The sequence below is a fragment of the Carcharhinus amblyrhynchos genome, chromosome 4 (genome assembly GCF_965287045.1).
Source record: "Carcharhinus amblyrhynchos chromosome 4, sCarAmb.v2.hapA, whole genome shotgun sequence".
NCBI classification, from domain to species: domain Eukaryota; kingdom Metazoa; phylum Chordata; class Chondrichthyes; order Carcharhiniformes; family Carcharhinidae; genus Carcharhinus; species Carcharhinus amblyrhynchos.
Genome location: NC_137327.1, coordinates 128,026,652 through 128,044,127, shown reverse-complemented (window position 1 = coordinate 128,044,127; position 17,476 = coordinate 128,026,652). Strand labels below are relative to the sequence as shown.

At 40.9% G+C, this 17,476-nt stretch overlaps 1 protein-coding gene across 1 annotated transcript in view; it reads left to right on the top strand.

The window, feature by feature from the left end:
- Nucleotides 1-16,090, top strand: part of LOC145342339 (myotubularin-like) — a 103,448-nt gene extending 87,358 nt beyond the window's left edge. The window contains exons 10-15 of the mRNA XM_080187845.1: nt 1,558-1,743; nt 2,127-2,333; nt 5,200-5,292; nt 8,124-8,237; nt 9,814-9,990; nt 11,542-16,090. Coding sequence (XP_080043971.1) covers nt 1,558-1,743; nt 2,127-2,333; nt 5,200-5,292; nt 8,124-8,237; nt 9,814-9,990; nt 11,542-11,718 — 954 coding nt within the window. The 3' untranslated portion in view covers nt 11,719-16,090. The remainder of the gene's footprint in view (nt 1-1,557; nt 1,744-2,126; nt 2,334-5,199; nt 5,293-8,123; nt 8,238-9,813; nt 9,991-11,541) is intronic.
- Nucleotides 16,091-17,476: the final 1,386 nt, after the last annotated feature.

Below are 17,476 nucleotides of genomic sequence, written 5' to 3'. Positions count from 1 at the left end.
AATTTAGGGTAAGTTGGTGTAGTTGGGACAGTAACTTATGGCAGTCAATTTAAGAATTTTTAAAATTAATGTTCTTCAGGACCTGGCCTGTATGTAATGAGTCTGCATTACTTTGTAACCCCCTGCGGTGACCTAGTGAGCTGCCCATATAAAAACAGAAAACGCTGAAAGTATTCAGGTCACCCCATAGGAACCTACAAAATTCTAACAATGTTCCCAATGGTGGGGAGTCCAGAACTAGGGGTCATAGTTTGAGGATAAGGGACAAATCTTTTAGAAATGAGGTGCGAAGAAATTTCTTCACCCAGAGAGTGGTGAATCTGTGAAATTCACTACCACAGGTAGCAGTTGAGGCCAAGACTATCGCATGTTCCCTGATTTTTTTTTTGTTTACTGTTGGGTCACACTGTGTGTGAGAAACTTGTTCCACATTTTGACTCGTTCCATGTCCAGGCCATCTACGAGACTAGTATTGTCTGAAACACTGTTCCAGTCTGATACTGAAGGTAATTTTTTAAAATACCTCCTTTTGAAAAGCATGAAAAGTCAATATAAAGGGAAAGGATTCAAGGCTGATAACTGAACAAAAATTAAGGTAAAGGCATTGAAAGTAAATGAAAAGCCAAGGCAAGTGTCAACATTTTAATTCTGGCCCATGTTTGAAGGGTATGCTTTAAGAGTGTCTATAATTTTGTACAGTTGATACCATTTTCTTTTAACCAGTGAAGCAATGTAATAACATTGTATATTGCAGTACCTTTACTGAGTGTTAATTAATATGAACTATATTCAATCTCCAAAGTTACTATCTAACTACATCATATAACTGCTGGGATGGCACAGGGGTTAGCATTGCTATCTCTGTGCCAGGTTCGATTCCTGGCCCCTGGTTACTGTCTGTGTGGAGTTTGCATGTTCTTTCCCAGTCTGCATGGGTTTCTTCTGCATGCTTCTGTTTCTTCCCACAGTCCAAAGATGTGCAAATTAGATGGATTGACCATGCTAAATTGACCCTAGTGTCAGGGGGATTAGCAGGGTAAATGTGTAATGGGAATAGGGCCTGGGTGGGATTGTGATTGGTGCAGACTTGATGGACTGAATGGCCACCTTCTGCACTATAGGGGTTTTATGAATTTCAGCTCTGACATAATTACTTCTACTAAAAAGCTGTATTAATCAAGGGTCCATTGCATGTAAATTATTGTGAAAAACATTTCAAATGTTTCACTCTCCATATGTGATTCGTTAATGTAATATTAAATTCCAGCATATTTACTCCTTCCTGTACATTGGGAAATATTTTACAAGATTGCAAGAAGTTAAAATCTGCTAAGTTCAAATTACTGCCTAACCTTTCGGGTGTGCACAGTTTCTACTTTTCTTAAAGTTTATTTATCTGTTAGTCACAAGTGAAGCTTACGTTAGTGCTGCAACAAAGTTACTGTGAAATTTCCCCTAGTCGCCATATTTGGGTCAATGCACCTAATGTTACAAAGGCTAGTTTGCATTGCAAGTAATTGAAAAGAAAGGCCTTATTAAATCCCACTCTCTCTTCAGGCCACAGGAGGGGGCTATGAAGGTGAAGATGCCTATCAGAGAGCAGAGGTCATCTTCCTCGACATTCACAACATTCACGTGATGAGGGAATCACTAAGGAAATTAAAGGACATTGTGTACCCCAGCGTAGAGGAATCCCACTGGCTGTCGAGTCTTGAGTCAACACACTGGTTAGAACACATTAAGGTGAGATGCTGATTTGCAGCTAGTAATTTGTCTACCACATTAGTTACTTTGATTTTTTTAAAAAAGAAATGAGCAATTATATGTAAAATAAATAAAGAAACAAGGTGAACATCTCGTAATCTAGTTTTAGCAAGCATCAAAATAGTTTAGTTTACAACTAACAGCCTGAGTTTTTAAAATTAGGTGTAACAGTTAACATTACATCCACACTTAGACTTATTATCTTTAATTAAGCGCGCAAGTTGAGGATTCCGTGCTGGTTTTGATTTGGGTTGTGTATTTCTTGGAAGTGACCATTAGATAGCATTGTTATTTCCATTTAAAATCTGTGAACATAATAGTTCTTGAAAAACACATTGTACAACTTATGTTTTTATATGTAGTTTGTTCTGGCAGGGGCAATTCGAGTAGCAGATAAGGTGTCATCTGGAAAGAGTTCAGCACTGATACATTGCAGTGATGGCTGGGACCGCACTGCACAGCTTACTTCTCTGGCTCTACTGATGCTTGACAGCTTTTATCGGACAGTAAAGGGTTTTGAAGTACTTATTGAAAAGGAGTGGATAAGTTTTGGACACAAATTTGCAACGGTAAGAATTCCAAATCACTATTCATCATATCAGAACGCTACATTCTATGATTGAGGTGTTAATGTTTCTTGTTTCTGAGACTAAAATAAACCACTGTACCTTGCTTGGAAAGTTGAAATTTTTGATATCATTAGCTGTTGAAGCCAGGAAACAGTAAGAAGTCTCACAGCACCAGGTTAAAGTCCAACAGGTTTATTTGGCATCTCAAACTTTTGGAGCTCTGTTCCCTCATCAGGTGAGTGGCGATTTGGGTTCACAAACAAGACATACATAGACAACGTTGACACAGTGGTTAGCACTGCTGCCTCACAGAACCAGGGTTCTGGGTTTGATTCCCAGCTTGGGTCAGTGTCTGTGAGGAGTTTACACATTCTCCTCCGGGTGCTCTGGTTTCCTCCCACATTCTGAAAGGCATGCTGGTTAGGTGCATTGACCTGAACAGCTGCTGGACTGTGGCGATTCTGTGTAGGCAATCAAGTCTTTACAGACAACGCGAGTGGAGAGAGGGATAATCACTGGTTTAAAAAGGTGTGAATTGTCTCAAGGTAGGACAGTTAGTAAGACTTTGCAAGCCCAGACCAAATGGTGAGAGTTATGCATAGTGTGACATGAACCCAATATCCTGGTTGAGGCTGTCCTTGCGTGTGGAATTTGACTACCCATTTCTGCTCGGCGATTCTGCGTTGAAGGCCGCCTTGGAGAACGCTTACCCGAAGATTAGAGGCTGAATGTCCTTGATGCTGAAGTGTTCCCTGACAAGAAGGACACACTCCTGCCTGGTGATTGTCAAGCGGTGTCCGTACATCTGTTGTCATAGCGTCTGCATGCTCTCGCCAATGTACCATGCCTTGGGATATCCTTTCCTGCAGCGTATCAGGTAGACAACATTGGCCGAGATGCATGAGTGTGCACTGTGTACCTGGTGGATGGTGTTCTCATGTGAGATGATAGCAACTGTGTCGATGACCTGGCACGTCTTGCAGAGGTTGTGTGGCGCTGTGGTCACCCTTCTCCTGAAGGCTGGGTAGTTTGCTGTGGACAGTGGTCTGTTTGAGTTTGCAACAGTTGTTTGAAGGCAAGTAATATGGGTGTGGCGATGGCCTTGGCAAGATGTTTGTCTTCATCGATGACATGTTGAAGGGTCTGAAGAAGATATCTTAGCTTCTCTATTCCAGGGGTTTATTGGACGATGAAGGGTACTCTGTTGGTTGTGTCCTGTGTTTGTCCTCTGAGGAGGTCGGTGCAGTTTTTCGCTGTGGCATGTTGGAACTATCGATTGATGAGTCAGCGCCATATCCCGCTCTTATGAAGGGGTCCTGTTGGACTTTAACCTGGTGTTGTGAGATGTCTTACTGTTTCCCCCCAGTCCAAAACCAGTATCTTCACATCAAAATAAGGAAACTAAATGGTGAATTTGAAATCATGAAACTTCAACTGATAACAAGATTAGAACTCCTGCAGAGGTAAAAGGATAAGTTAGTTAGTTTCGTACTGAAAATCTCGAACAGTGGAACACTGCCACGGAAATTGACGCCAAAGTTATAAGTAACTTCATTTTTGTCTGTATATTAATCTTTTAATTACAATTTGCAAAACATTCATTCTAGTTTTGGTCCAGCAAAATATCTTTTGCAAGAATTCCTTAAATAGCAAGCAGCCGGTTGGGTTTATGCGCTATAACTACATTTTATTGAAGGATTGATTTCTGAGTTGATATTTGAGCTTTCTGCTACAGCTTTTCAATTAAATTTACAGCCAGAAGATTTCAATGTAATTGATTTAAATGTACTGTAAATTGTACATTCATTGTATTTTTTCATTGTATGCATTTGGTATTCATCAACTGGGGATTCGTATGTGTCCCTCCTAAATAGGAATAGACTGAAGCTGTGAGGGTGAGATTAGGAGGTGGATGTTTGTAGTATGTAGCTCTGATTTTAAAAAAAAATGTTTAAGTGTAAAGATTGGCTCCAGTTCTGTCCTTTGCCGTCTGACCATCTGGAATTTAACAAGCTCTTTATAGTGTTTGTTTTTCACCCCCATTCTTGTGAAAAGGCAACTACTGCACGTGTATGCTTCCCTAGGCAGTTGCAGATTCATCACATCACTGGAGAGAGAATTCCATGCAAAGCCTCAGCCATCTCTGGCCAGTAATTCTGAAGTACAAAACCTGAATGAGGACAGAAAGATGCCATTTGTGAGCAAAAGTCAGTTTACATTTCATAGCCATATGCAGTTATTCAGATGAGGGTGGCACGTTAGCACAGTGGTTAGCACTGCTGCCTCATAGCACCAGGGATCTGGGTTTAATTCCTGCTTTTCTATGTGGAGTCTACATATCCCCTCCATGTCTGTGTGGCTTTCTTCCGAGTGCTCCAGTTTCCTTCCACAGTCCGAAAGACCAGCTGGTTAGATGCATTGACCATGCAAAATTTTCCCCGAGTATAACAGAACAGGTGCCTGAGTGTGGCGACTGGGGGATTTTCACAGTAACCTCATCTCAGTTTTAATGTAAGCCTAATTGTGACACTAAAAAATAAACTTAACTTTAGATGTATACAGTTTCCCATCAATTTAGTATCAGCATCCATTGTGAAAATGATTGTAATAAAGCAGAAAAATCAGTTAGCATCTGAAAAGAAAGAAAATAGTTTCAAATGCAAACCCTCAGCTCTGATGACCATTCTGTAAAGCCTGTCCATAGATTGTTGCACTGGGGAATCAGGTTATTGTTATTCCAGCTTCACTAATACAAATCAAGAATTATAATTGTTCTTCAAATCAAAAATCACCTGTAATTTTAATTGATGTAAGTTTAAAAGGCGTGTTTGACAAAACAGATGTTGACTTAATGTTTTTGCTTTAGAGAATAGGACATGGTGACAAGAACCATGCAGATGCTGATCGGTCTCCAATATTCCTGCAGTTTATTGACTGTGTATGGCAAATGACAAAGCAAGTAAGTAGTTTTAATATTAAGTGGGGGAAATATTACTGCATTTATGATGGGCAGCGTGGTTGGCACTGCTGCCTCACAACGCCAGGAACCCGGGTTCGATTCCAACCTTGGGTGATTTGTTTGTGTGGAGTTTGCACATTCTCCCCGTGCACGCATGGGTTTCCTCCAGGTGCTCCGGTTTCCTCCCACAATTTAAAGATGTACAGGCTAGGGGGATTGGCTGTGGTAAACAAGTTGCCCCTTCATGTCCAAAGATGTATAGATTAGATGGGTTAGCCATGGTAATGTATGAACTTACTGGGATATAGTGGGGGAGAGGACCTGAGTAAAATACTGTGTCAGGGAGTTGGTGTAGCCGAATGGATTTCTATGATTTTATATTAAAGTGCATGACAGACAACTCTTGACTACCATCACATATCTGAAGGTTTTGCCTATTCCACAGAAAGGATATGGATATATTATTTTAATAAATTCTTTTGAAGTTAAATTTGCCTCATGCCCCAATCCCTAAGGTACCATCCCATCTCCCCCCACTCAACTGTCTGAGGCTAAGTTAGATTGCTCCAACCTTATTTTTGACCCTGAGAAGAACTCTTGAATGCAAATATGTGCCATTACCCTTTTTCCACCTCTGTAACATTGCCCAACTTTGCTGCTAGCTTAGCTCAGCTCATCTGCTGCTGAAACTGTCAATCCTTCCTTAACCCTCCTACGCTTGACTGTTCTCATCTTTATTTTCAGTCACTCTGTCTCCCTCTCCTCCCCCTTCTGCAATCCAAATTCCTGTAATTCTGGCCTTCTGAAAATCCTCAATTTGAGTCACTCCAACATTGATGGCCGTGCCTTTAGTTCGTAGGCTCTAAGTTCTAGAATATCCTCCTTGCATCTCTCTGCCCCTCTATCTCACTTTCCTCCTTTCAGACACTCCTTAAAACGTACATCTTTGACCAAGCTTTTGACCTTCTGACCAAATAGCTCCTTATGTCTGGTGCCAATATCAGTGCAAGTCTTTCTTTGTGGCTTGTCATCACATATTGTTTTATAATTCTATGAATCCCCTTGAGATATTTTATTACCTCAAAGGCGCAATATAAATAAAAGCTGTAAAAGGTTTAAATTTACAGGACTATAAGGGTAACAAGAATGTGGTAGGTTTCAAGTGGACTATTTAAAACTAATATCCTGGAGAGTGTTTGACATTCGAGAAACTTGTATATTTTCAGTCCTGTTGTGACAGTTCTGTTCATCTGAACTCAGCAGAAATCATTACCAAGTTAGACTGGTGGACTGGACTCTGAGGGAGGTATTCAGTTTGTACATGCCTGTTTTGTGTTCTTTTCCTGAGACAAAAGTGGTATTGACATTGAGCCAAGGGTATATTAACTTTCAGGGGCAAAAAAAAGGCAGTGCACAAGACAGGCCATGAAGACCTGGAACTGCTGTCCTGGGATGTTGGACAGAATACAGCCGGGTTACAAAAACAGAAAATGCTGGAAAATCTCAGCAGGTCTGACAGCATCTGTGGGGAGAGAACAGACCCAATGCTTCGAGCCTAGATGACCTTTCATTGGAGCTAAGAGCAAAGAGAATTAGAGCTTTATAGTATGAGGGTGGGGGGGCTAGAATGGGACAAAGGGAATGTAAATGTTCAGTCCAGAAGGCCCAATCGGAAGATGAGGTGCTGCTCTTCCAGTTGAGATTCACTGGAACATTGCACATGGACAGGAGAGCAGGATGGTGTGTTGAAGTGGAAAGCGACAGGAAAGTCTGGGTCCTGCTTGCAGACAGACTGAAGATGTGCGGCAAAGCGGTCAACCAGTCTGCGTTTGGTCTCTTCAGTATAGAGTAGACTGCATTGGGAGCAGCAATATACCTGATTGAAGGAAGTACATGTGAGGCACTACTTCACCTGAAATGGGTGTTTAGGACCTGGGACGGTGAACAGGGAGGAGGTAAAGGGGCAGGTGATGCATCTTCTCTGATTACGTGGGAAGGTGTGCAGGCAGGGGCTGAGGTGTTGGGTATGGTGGAGGAGTGGATCAGGGTGTCCTGGAAAGAACAGTCCCTGCAGAATGCAAGTTGGAGGAAATGGCAGAGGATGATCCTTGGAATGCATAGGCTGGTGGGGTGAAAATTGAGGCTAAGGGGGACCCTATCCTGGTTCTGGGAAGGTGGGGAGGGGGTGAGAGCAGTGGCCTAGGATGGTTTGGATGCTCTCCTTGCCCCCTTCCCCACTTCTTCAGGGCAACTGCCATAATCCCCGGGCAGTCCCTTAACCATCTGTACCACTGTTCTGCCATTCACACAATCTGATCACTTAATGGACACTTATCACCTTTCTGAGCCTTCTGTAGCCTCATTTACATTCACTTTGTTCCATTCCAGCCCCCCACCCTCGTAGTACAAATCTCTGCTGATTCACCTTGTTCTTAGCTCTGACACAAGATCACCTAGACTCGAAACGTTGGCTCTATTCTCTCCCCACGGATGCTGTCAGACCTGCTGAGATTTTCTAGCATCTTCTGTTTTTGTTTCAGGTGTCAGCATCTACAGTATTTTGATTTTATACAGATGCGTTATTCTGTTTAAGCTAAGTAAAAGTAAGCTACTTCGGTGAGTTAGAGTCTGATATTATTTGACATCCTTAAGTTGATTATATGTTGCATCCATTTGAAATAATCTGTTATTTCATCTTGCTATGGAGCAAAGCACAATTTAACCCAAACTTTGCTTCATCCAGTGTTACTTAGCCCATCTTCAGAGAAATTTCACAAAACATGCTTAAAAACAATGCTTTTCATTAACGTTATTTTTTTCTTTGGCTCTAGTTTCCGACAGCTTTCCAGTTTAATGAGCTTTTCTTGATTACCATTCTGGATCACCTGTACAGCTGCCAGTTTGGGACTTTCCTTTATACCTGTGAGCAGCAGCGGTTGAAGGAGGTTGGTACATGCAGAATTTTGGAAACTTTCTGATAGCCATCTAGTGGGCAAGGTGCATCCAGCAGTGTTGCTCTCATTGTAATATCCACAACCAACGGATCAGCTCTGCCGCATCCAGCTGTAAATGGTGGAGAATGGTTAAACGATGCGCTGGAGGAGGAGGCTCCACAAATATCCCCATCCTCAATGATGGAGGAACCCAGCCAGTTCTTGTAGTGACAGTACTTCTATGGCAGGTCCATTTCAGTTTCTGGTCAATGGTAACCCCCAGGATGTTGTGGGGATGGATTCAGTGGTGATGATCTTTTTGAATGTCACAGGGGGATGGTAAGACCGCTCCTATGCTCCCACATCATAGAAGATGGGGATGATTTTGGAACTGCCTTCTCTGATTCAATGTTTAATTATCCACCACCATTCATACTGGACTTCAAAGGACTGCAGAGCTTTGACCTGATCAGGTGGTTGGAAGATTGCTTAATTACAGCATGCTGCTTGGCAGTTTAGATTTGATTTGATTTATTATTGTCACATGTATTGGCATATAGTGAAAAGTATTGTTTCTTGTGCACTATACAGACAGCATACCGTTCATAAAGAAGGAAAGGAGAGAGTGCAGAATGTAGTGTTACAGTCATAGCTAGGGTGTAAAGAAAGATCAACCTAATGGAAGGTAGGCCCATTCAAAAGTCTTACGGCAGCAGGGAAGGAGCTGTTCTTGAGTCAGTGGGTACATGATATCAGGCTTTTGTATCTTTTCCCTGACAGAAAAAGATAGAAGAGGGAATGTCCAGGATGTGTGGGGTCCTTAATTATGCTGGGTGCTTTACTGAGGCAGTGGGATGTGTAGACAAAGTTGATGGACAGGAGGCTAGTTTGTGTGATGGATTGGGCAGGCATGTAGTCCTGTGTTGCAGTTCCACCAGCCTGGCACATGATTATTAGGTATGCCTGCTCCTTTACACTCTTCATTGAAGCAGGGTAGATTCCTAGGCTTGATGGTAATGGTAAAATGAGGGATAAACTGGGCCAAGAGACTGCAGAACATGGTCGAATACAATTTTGCTGCTGCCGATGGCCCACAGTGCACAGCAGATGCTGGTGACCTGTTCTAGTTTGTTGCTAGTATTAATATCATACAATATGCTTGAGGATTTCTTCTCTGTGAAGTGGGGACTTTATCTCCACAAGGACTGTGTGGATGTCGTTCTGCCAACATTGCCATGGACAATGCCTGTGAGACAAGAGATTTTTCTCTCATGCCGGTTCCCTCACTACCTGTTGCGTGCCCGGTCTAGCAGCTATGTCCGTTAGTATTCGGTCGGCTCAATCAGTGGCGGTTTTTTCAAGCCACATTTGGTAATGGAAATTAAAGTGCTCAGCCAGTGTATGTTTTGCTTCCTTGCTACACTCAGCGCTTCTTCCAAGTAGTGTTTAACATGGGGAGGTACTGCTTAATCGGCTGAGGGAGGGCTGTAGGTGGTAACCAGCAGAAAGTTTCCAGCTGATACTTGTAGTTTTTCTATATTTATTCAACATTGTGTTAAAAGCCATGCTTTTGTTTTGTTGGTTCAAGGAATTGCGAAAAAGAACTGTGTCCTTATGGTCTTATATAAACAGTGAAATTGACAAGTACATCAATCCCTTTTATACAAAAGACCAACACCGTGTACTCTACCCAGTAGCCAGCATGCGGCACTTGGATCTCTGGGTCAACTATTACATTCGGTGGAACCCTTGGTTCAGGCAGCAGGTATGTGATATTCAGGAGTATGCATACAATATTTCTGTAAGGATATGAAAGTTTTGCCGATGTGAGGCAGCCTATCAAATTGGTCACCCTCTCTGGGGGAAATATTCTGCTTTGTCAGGCACTTGTTCAAGTCACACTGTGAATTAATCCAGCGGTATTTTGCAGATAAACCTATGTCCTGTCCTTTGTGAGGAAGTGTGCTAGTAGAGAATGCACCATTCATTGTCATTGAAGGCAGAGGGGAAGGCTGTATGACTCCTTAGGTCCATGCTTGCTCTGTGGAGCAATCCAGTCTCATTATCTCACTCTGTTCCTAACCTTGCAAGTTTTATTTCCTTCTAGTGCACGTCCATTATCTTTCATTTCCTCGTCCTCGTGGGCAGCAAGTTCCAAGTCATTGCCAATCGCTGTAGAATAAAATCCTTCCTCACATTCCACTGAATTTCTTGCCCAAAGCCTTAAATCTGTGTCCCCTGGGTCTTGTACCAACTAATGGGAACATGCTTTCCTTGATTTCAAAGAACAGTACAAGCACAGGAATGGGCCCTTCAGCCCTCCAAGCCTGCGCTGATCGCTTCGTCTCATCTAGACCAACTGTTTATATTCCTTCTATTCCATGTCTGTTCATGTACCTATCCAGATAAGTCTTAAATATCACTAATATAGCTATCTCAACCACCTCACTTGGCAGGGCATTCCAGGCTCCCACCAGTCACTGTGTTTAAAAAAAAAGTTCCCTCGCAAGTCTCTACTGAATCTCTCCTTTACCTTGAACTTGTGCCCCCTTGTAATGGTCATTTCTGCCCTGAGAGAAAGCTTCCAACTGTTCACCCTATCTCTCCCCCTATAAATTGCCATATCTTAATCAAGCCTGTCATAGTCTAGTACACTTCTGTCAAATCTCCCCTTGGCCCCTTTTACTCCAAGAAGAACAGCAGCATTTTGCTTTTGAATTTAAATATTTTTGGATTTGCACTGTTAAGTCTGCTTTATAATTTTCTTGACCCAGGAATAGAACAGGAGTTCATAAAGGGATGCCAGTAGTAATTCAACTTTGGTGTGCAACCTATGGCGTGGTTAGAACCTGGTTAATCACTTTCTTAGGAGCATGATAGGGCAAACCATTGTGGACACGAATCCCGACGGATGCAGTAAAACTGTTTCAACGTTCACTCGAAATGTTAGTTGTTTAGGTATAGGGCATAGGTTTAAGGTGAGAGGGGAGAGATACAAAAGGGTCCAGAGGGGCAATTTTTTCACGTAGAGGGTGGTAAGTGTCTGGAATATGCTGCCAGAGGCAGTAGTAGAGGTGGTTATAATTTTGTCTTTTAGAAAGCATTTAGACAGTTACATGGTGTAGAGGGATATGGGCCAAACACAGGCAATTGGGACTAGCTTAATGGTTTAAAAAAAGGGGCAGCGTGGACAAGTTGGGCAGAAGGGCCTGTTTCCATGCTGTAAACCTCTATGAATGAATATCGGGGGATTTTTTGCATTACTGTAAAATGTTAACATTTCGGTAAGGATCTTTCCTGTCCCCTCTCTGAGCAGCAGGACCCAGTGCAGCAACGCTACAAAGAGTTGTTGGTTGTCCGAGAGCAGTTACTGAAGAAACTGGAGGAACTGCAAATTTCTGATTCTCCAACAGGGATGCTTCCCCACGTTGCCAATTCATCCACCTCATCTTCTCCAGTGCCAGTATCTCCACACTCACAGACAACACTTTGAGATGTGTGCACAGAATTCTGAATACTTACAGTACTGATTACCTTAGAGACTCCATAGAATTCATTTAAGCTATACTGCAGCATGTTAAAAGAATGCTGGACGGGGGTGTTGATTTATTTGCATGTTAATACTATAATTTCTCTTTATACAAAAAAGTGAATTAAAAATATTTTGATAAATGGCGTCGTTCTAAATGATGTGCCTTCGTTTAAATGGTAGCAGGCTGCCATTTATTTAGGGTTACTGTCCTGCTATTTCTGTTTTGAGTCAGTATTAGTGCTGACTTTGGCAATCACTGAGTAAAGAAAACTGTGGAATTACTCATCTCAAATCCATGAGCAGCAAGAGTCTGAGAGGGCAGCTATCAAAGCTCTGTGGATTACTGCAAGAACTGACCAGGAAATCCTGACTCTGTTACGTAGCTTATGTGGCTTGCACTGCAAATTATTGATCACACACTGCTTCTGACTTTACTGGCGTTCCCTGTATAGTACGATAGTATTAATGGAGATGTCAGGATCAGTGCCAAACAAAAGAACTAGGCTAGAAAAGACTTGGAACAAAATGGGAGTGAAGTTCACCTTTGGTGGTCTCTCAAACGGGCAATATCGTGCGATCGGCAGCCCATTTTACACCACGCCAGAGTTATGGATGCTGATTTGCAATTGCCCATTATGTGTTACTGCCCAAGTTGAATTTCAGCCCCTGGTGTATTTTTGCATGACTGTAGTTGGTCATTTTTGTCTATTCTTTCCCGGCCCTGCAGTCGTATGTTTGTGGTATTATCTTTTTCAGTCTCAAAATCAAGACATGATTAAAATGTAGCCAGTTTATTTCTATGAATATTTTACAGCCTTGAGTTCTCTCATTTGTTTTATACATAGAAACTCTCCCTGAATGAAAGCGTCAACCTACACATACAGCCATTGCAATAAATCTGATGGTCTAGGCAAATGCCTGCATTTCTAGTGGGGCTTTTTCCAGGTGCAAGTTTTGAGCTTATGCAGTTGGCCTAAGTATTTCCCGCTCATTTCTGTATTATTTGACAGGAGCTTAAAATATTATGCATAATTTAAACAAATCTGAATTAAATTCACTAAACTACAGTGAGTTATACCTTGAAAATGCTGATTTTTGTTTTAATCGTCAAGCCCTTTACAGCAATTATATTGATATTAAGTGAAGTTACATTTAGGATTTCGTACAAATATTTTGATTTTAATGGGCCAGTAAATAATACTGACTGATTTTGGAAATGTCTAACTACCTGAAACATTTTAGCAGCTACTTATCCTTGGCTTTGTTTAGTTTGCTTTCATGCAGTCATGGCTCAGAAAATAATAGTGGGTCTTAAACAATGGCCGCCTTAAACTTGAGAATTACCATTGGCACTGTTAATATGTTAACCAAACAGTTGTCTGATATTTTGCCAGAGGTATTAATTCATCTGAAATCACGGTGTAAGTAGTTGCATTGAAATTGTGGACAAGGGGATGCCATTAATAATACCAACAATAATTTTTAGTCTTTCTCTAGTGTTTTCTACTAAAGCCCAATTGTTTAGCTTAATGTTCCTTTCAGTAACATACATAGGCTTGGATATACTATTGTCCATCAATTTTTTCAACGGTTTATATCAGCCAAATGATATTCATGAATATTATTTTAGGAATTTTGTGCTTATTATGTAAGAGCCAATTGCATTGGAATTATTTTTCTTTGAATGTAATTTTGGCACTAAAATATTCATCCCTTTTTTAGGGAAAGCAAAGAGGATTTTGAGAATTAAGCTAAATTGGCAGTACTCATCTGATTAAGAAGAGTGTGCTTTCCTGACAGCACACTCCAGGCTGAAGGTTCAGTTCAGTACTGAGGGGGTGCCGCATTGTTGAAGGTGTTCAGAATCAACATTAAATTAAGGGCCCATTTATCAGCTCCTGAATATTATGGCACTATCCTAAGGGCAGCAGGGGAATTCTTCAGGTGTCTTGGTCAATATTCCTTGTTAACCACCAGCAGTAAGACACATTATTTGGTCATTCGCTCCTTTACTGTTTGTGGCACTTTGTTAAATGCAACATTTTACACATGTAACAGCAATTGCACTTCACAAAATAATTAATTGGCTCTGAAGTGCTTTAGACATCCTGAGGATATAACACTTTATATAAATGCAAATTTGTTCTTCAGATGTCTGACAAATTGAGCACACTTGGACTAATTCTTCGAAATTGGTGCATTATCCTAATCAAATTCCAGAAGTCTTAATTAAATTTGGGTGCTTCCTGGTTTCTGCCATTTACACCTTATTCCATGCGCCAGGGAAACCAACTCTGAGAGAAATCGTATTTCACTTTCAGGAAGATTTACATACATTTGAGTTTCTAGTCTACATTTTAAACTCAGTTAACTTAAATGATTTAGCCAGTCGATCAAACATGTTTGCACATGTTGGAGTTGTGTATGTTTAGGGAATGGTGGCCGAGGCAAGCATTAGGAAAGAACTTGGTAAGTTGAAACCCTTGCCATTATTCCTACGTCCTGTTGCTCCCTAAATTTTCTGTTGCAAGTGAAGTGCATTAACCATGCTAACTTCTCCCTCAGTGTACCTAAGCAGGCACCGGAGGGAATTTCACAGTGACTTCACTGCAGTATTAATGTAAGCCTGCTTGTGACACTAATAAATAAACTGTAAAATGTTTTACTTGGGGAGGGGGTCATATTATCTTCCATTTGTGCTTTAGGCAGGCCTGCTGCCAATCGTTACCTCAGTTAAAAATGCTTTAATATTCAAAGAAATTGAACTTAAGGCTCAGAAATTGTGGTTGGTTTTAGGCACAGTATTCAGTAATGAGAGTTGCGATGCCTGCTTTTTGCCTTTAACATGATTATGAAGTTAAGTGTTTCAATTTTTTAATATTCTTGCAAAATAACAGGGAATTCCTGACTGGTTAAACCATATGATTTATTTTGGCTGATCTGTACCTTGAAATATATTCCTTTTGTTTAAGTAGCAAACTGTAATAGCCAAAGGCCTTCATACTGTGGGCTATGAAGCATTTGTAATTTTAAAAAAAGATGGAATGAATTTACGTGGTGACAGATTAAGCTGTTACTTTAAGGCTGATGCTCGCAGAATCTGCTTATGTTTACAAATTGTATATTTTTGGCCAGACGCCGTTGCGGTCAGATTTCTTACCGTTTAGTATTCAGATATTCCTGCAGCCTACTAACTGTCTGATTTACTAGCCTGTTGTGTAATAACTACAAAAAAATGGAAGTTTCGGACTAAAATGTTCTGGTATGCTGCACATGTTGCATTGCGACTACTGATTTGTATGTATTATTTTTATTGAATGTTGTCCTCAAAGAAAACACTTTCCCTTAAAACGGGTGTCAAATGAAAAATGAGCTTCTGTAGCTGCAAAAATAAGTAAATGAAAATACATTATACTTCTAAAAGGCACTTGGGGATTGATGAGATGCAGCATACTTTGCAGAGGAGGAAGTCATTAAACTTGGAGGCCCTTCAGAATATGATATACTCCATTGTTAATCCTCTATTGAATGTTCTTTTACCACAACTGTACATTTAATTTCATGGAAAGTATTGGAATTTAACAAGAATCACTTTTACAGATCATTAAAATCATTTTCATGACTGTTAATTGATCTGTTAATCCTTTATGACAGAATAAGTACAGCACTTGCATATATTTATTATTTTACTGTGTTTAAAATAAAATCTCAGACATCACACTTGTTTAAGCATGGTCGGGTCTTGATGCGATTTTCATTTTGTTTGAGTCAGTGTCCATTTTGTTTGTTATTTAGATTTACTTGACAATAATGCTTTGCCACTAGAGAGTGGACCAGAAACAATCGGCAAAGGGATGGAATTCATGCATTCATTAATTCCGGTGAAAACAATGACTTCTCTATTTCAAGCTGGAATGGAGTGTGATATTTTCATTAACGGTTTTGTAAATATTTCCATGCAAGAATTTCATCCTTGATGGTGTGTAGCATTCGAATCTTGTTCATACATTTTTTATCATATTTAATTATGCTCAGGATAATTTGCCTTTAAAAAAAGCATTCTTTTTTTCTCAGCCCTACACCTGCAGTTTCCGAAAGCTGCAGGCATTTTGAGGGGTCAAATAACTGATTATAAAGACACAAATATTGATACAGTGAGCAAAGATAAATAATGGGACATGGATTAAGGTAATGGATGACACAAATTCTCACATGCTTTGCTTTGACAAATTTATTATAAACAAAGTGTACAAAATTGATCTAAGTGGATGTTTCCCCTGTACAGTCAAATATGCTACTGCTCAGTTATTGTGAAATAAAAACCATTACTTAATGTATCGCTTCAAATGTTTTAATATTTTTGCCAACATATTAAACACTAACTTCTGATTTGCCAATGTTTTAAAAAGATTTTGTGCACAATTCCTGCTCACCACACTTCAGCGATCACAATGCACTCAATGACTTGGAAGAGGGGGCTGAAGGGTGAGTTAGTAAATTTGCTGATGACACCAAGATTGGTGGAGTAGTGGATGAAGTGGAGGGCTCTTGTAGGCTGCAAAGAGACATTGATAGGATGCAGAGCTGGGCAGAAAAGTGACAAATGGAGTTTAAGTGTGAGGTGATTCATTTTGGTAGGACAAACTTGAATGCAGATTACAGGGTTAACGGCAGGGTTCTGAGGAATGTGGAGGAACAGAGAGATCTTGGGGTTCATATCCACAGATCTCTGAAGGTTTCCACTCAAGTGGATAGACCGTGAAGAAGGCTTATAGTGTGTTAGCGTTTATTAACGGGGGTTTGAGTTTAAGAGCCATGGGGTTATGCTACAACTGTACAGGACCTTGGTGAGACCACATTTGGAATATTGCGTGCAGTTCTGGTCACCTCACTATAAGAAGGATGTGGAAGCATTGGAGAGAGTGCAGAGGAGATTTACCAGGATGCTGTCTGGTTTGGAGGTTAGGCCTGATGAGGAAAGGTTGAGGGAGGTGGGGCTTTCTCTTTAAAGCAGAGGAGGATGAGAGGCGACAACAGAGGTTTATAAGATGATGAGGGGGATAGTCTCTGAACATATCTATTTCCTCAGGTGGATAAAGCTGTTACTAGGGGGCATAACTATAAGGTTCATGGTGGGAGATATAGAAGGGATGTCCGAGAGAGACTCTTTACTCAGATTGTGGTTGGGGTGTAGAATGTACTGCCTGCTGTGATAATAGATTTGGACGCTTTAGGAGCTTTCAGGCAGTTATTGGATAGGCACGTGGAACACATCAGAATGATAGGGAGTGGGACAGCTTCATCTTGGGTTTGGACATAGCTCGGCACAACATCGAGGGCCGAAGGGCCTGTATTGTGCTGTAATGTTCTATGTTCACTTGGCATTGTATCACTGCCTTTCCTATCAGACAAAGTCAGCATGGATTTACAAAAGGGGAATCATGCTTGATGAATCTATTGGAATTCTTTGACAATGTAACTTGTAGAGTTGATCAAGGAGAACCAGTGGATGTGGTTTATTTAGATTTTCAGAAGGCTTTTGACAAGGTCTCACATAGACTACTATGTGAAGTTAAAGTACATGGGATTGCAGATAATATGAGATTGATAGAAAGCTGGTTAGCAGATAGGAAGCAAATGTGTCTTACTGATTGGCAGTCAGTGACTAGTGGGGTTTCACAGGGAACTGTGCCAGGACCTGGACTGTTCACATTTATGT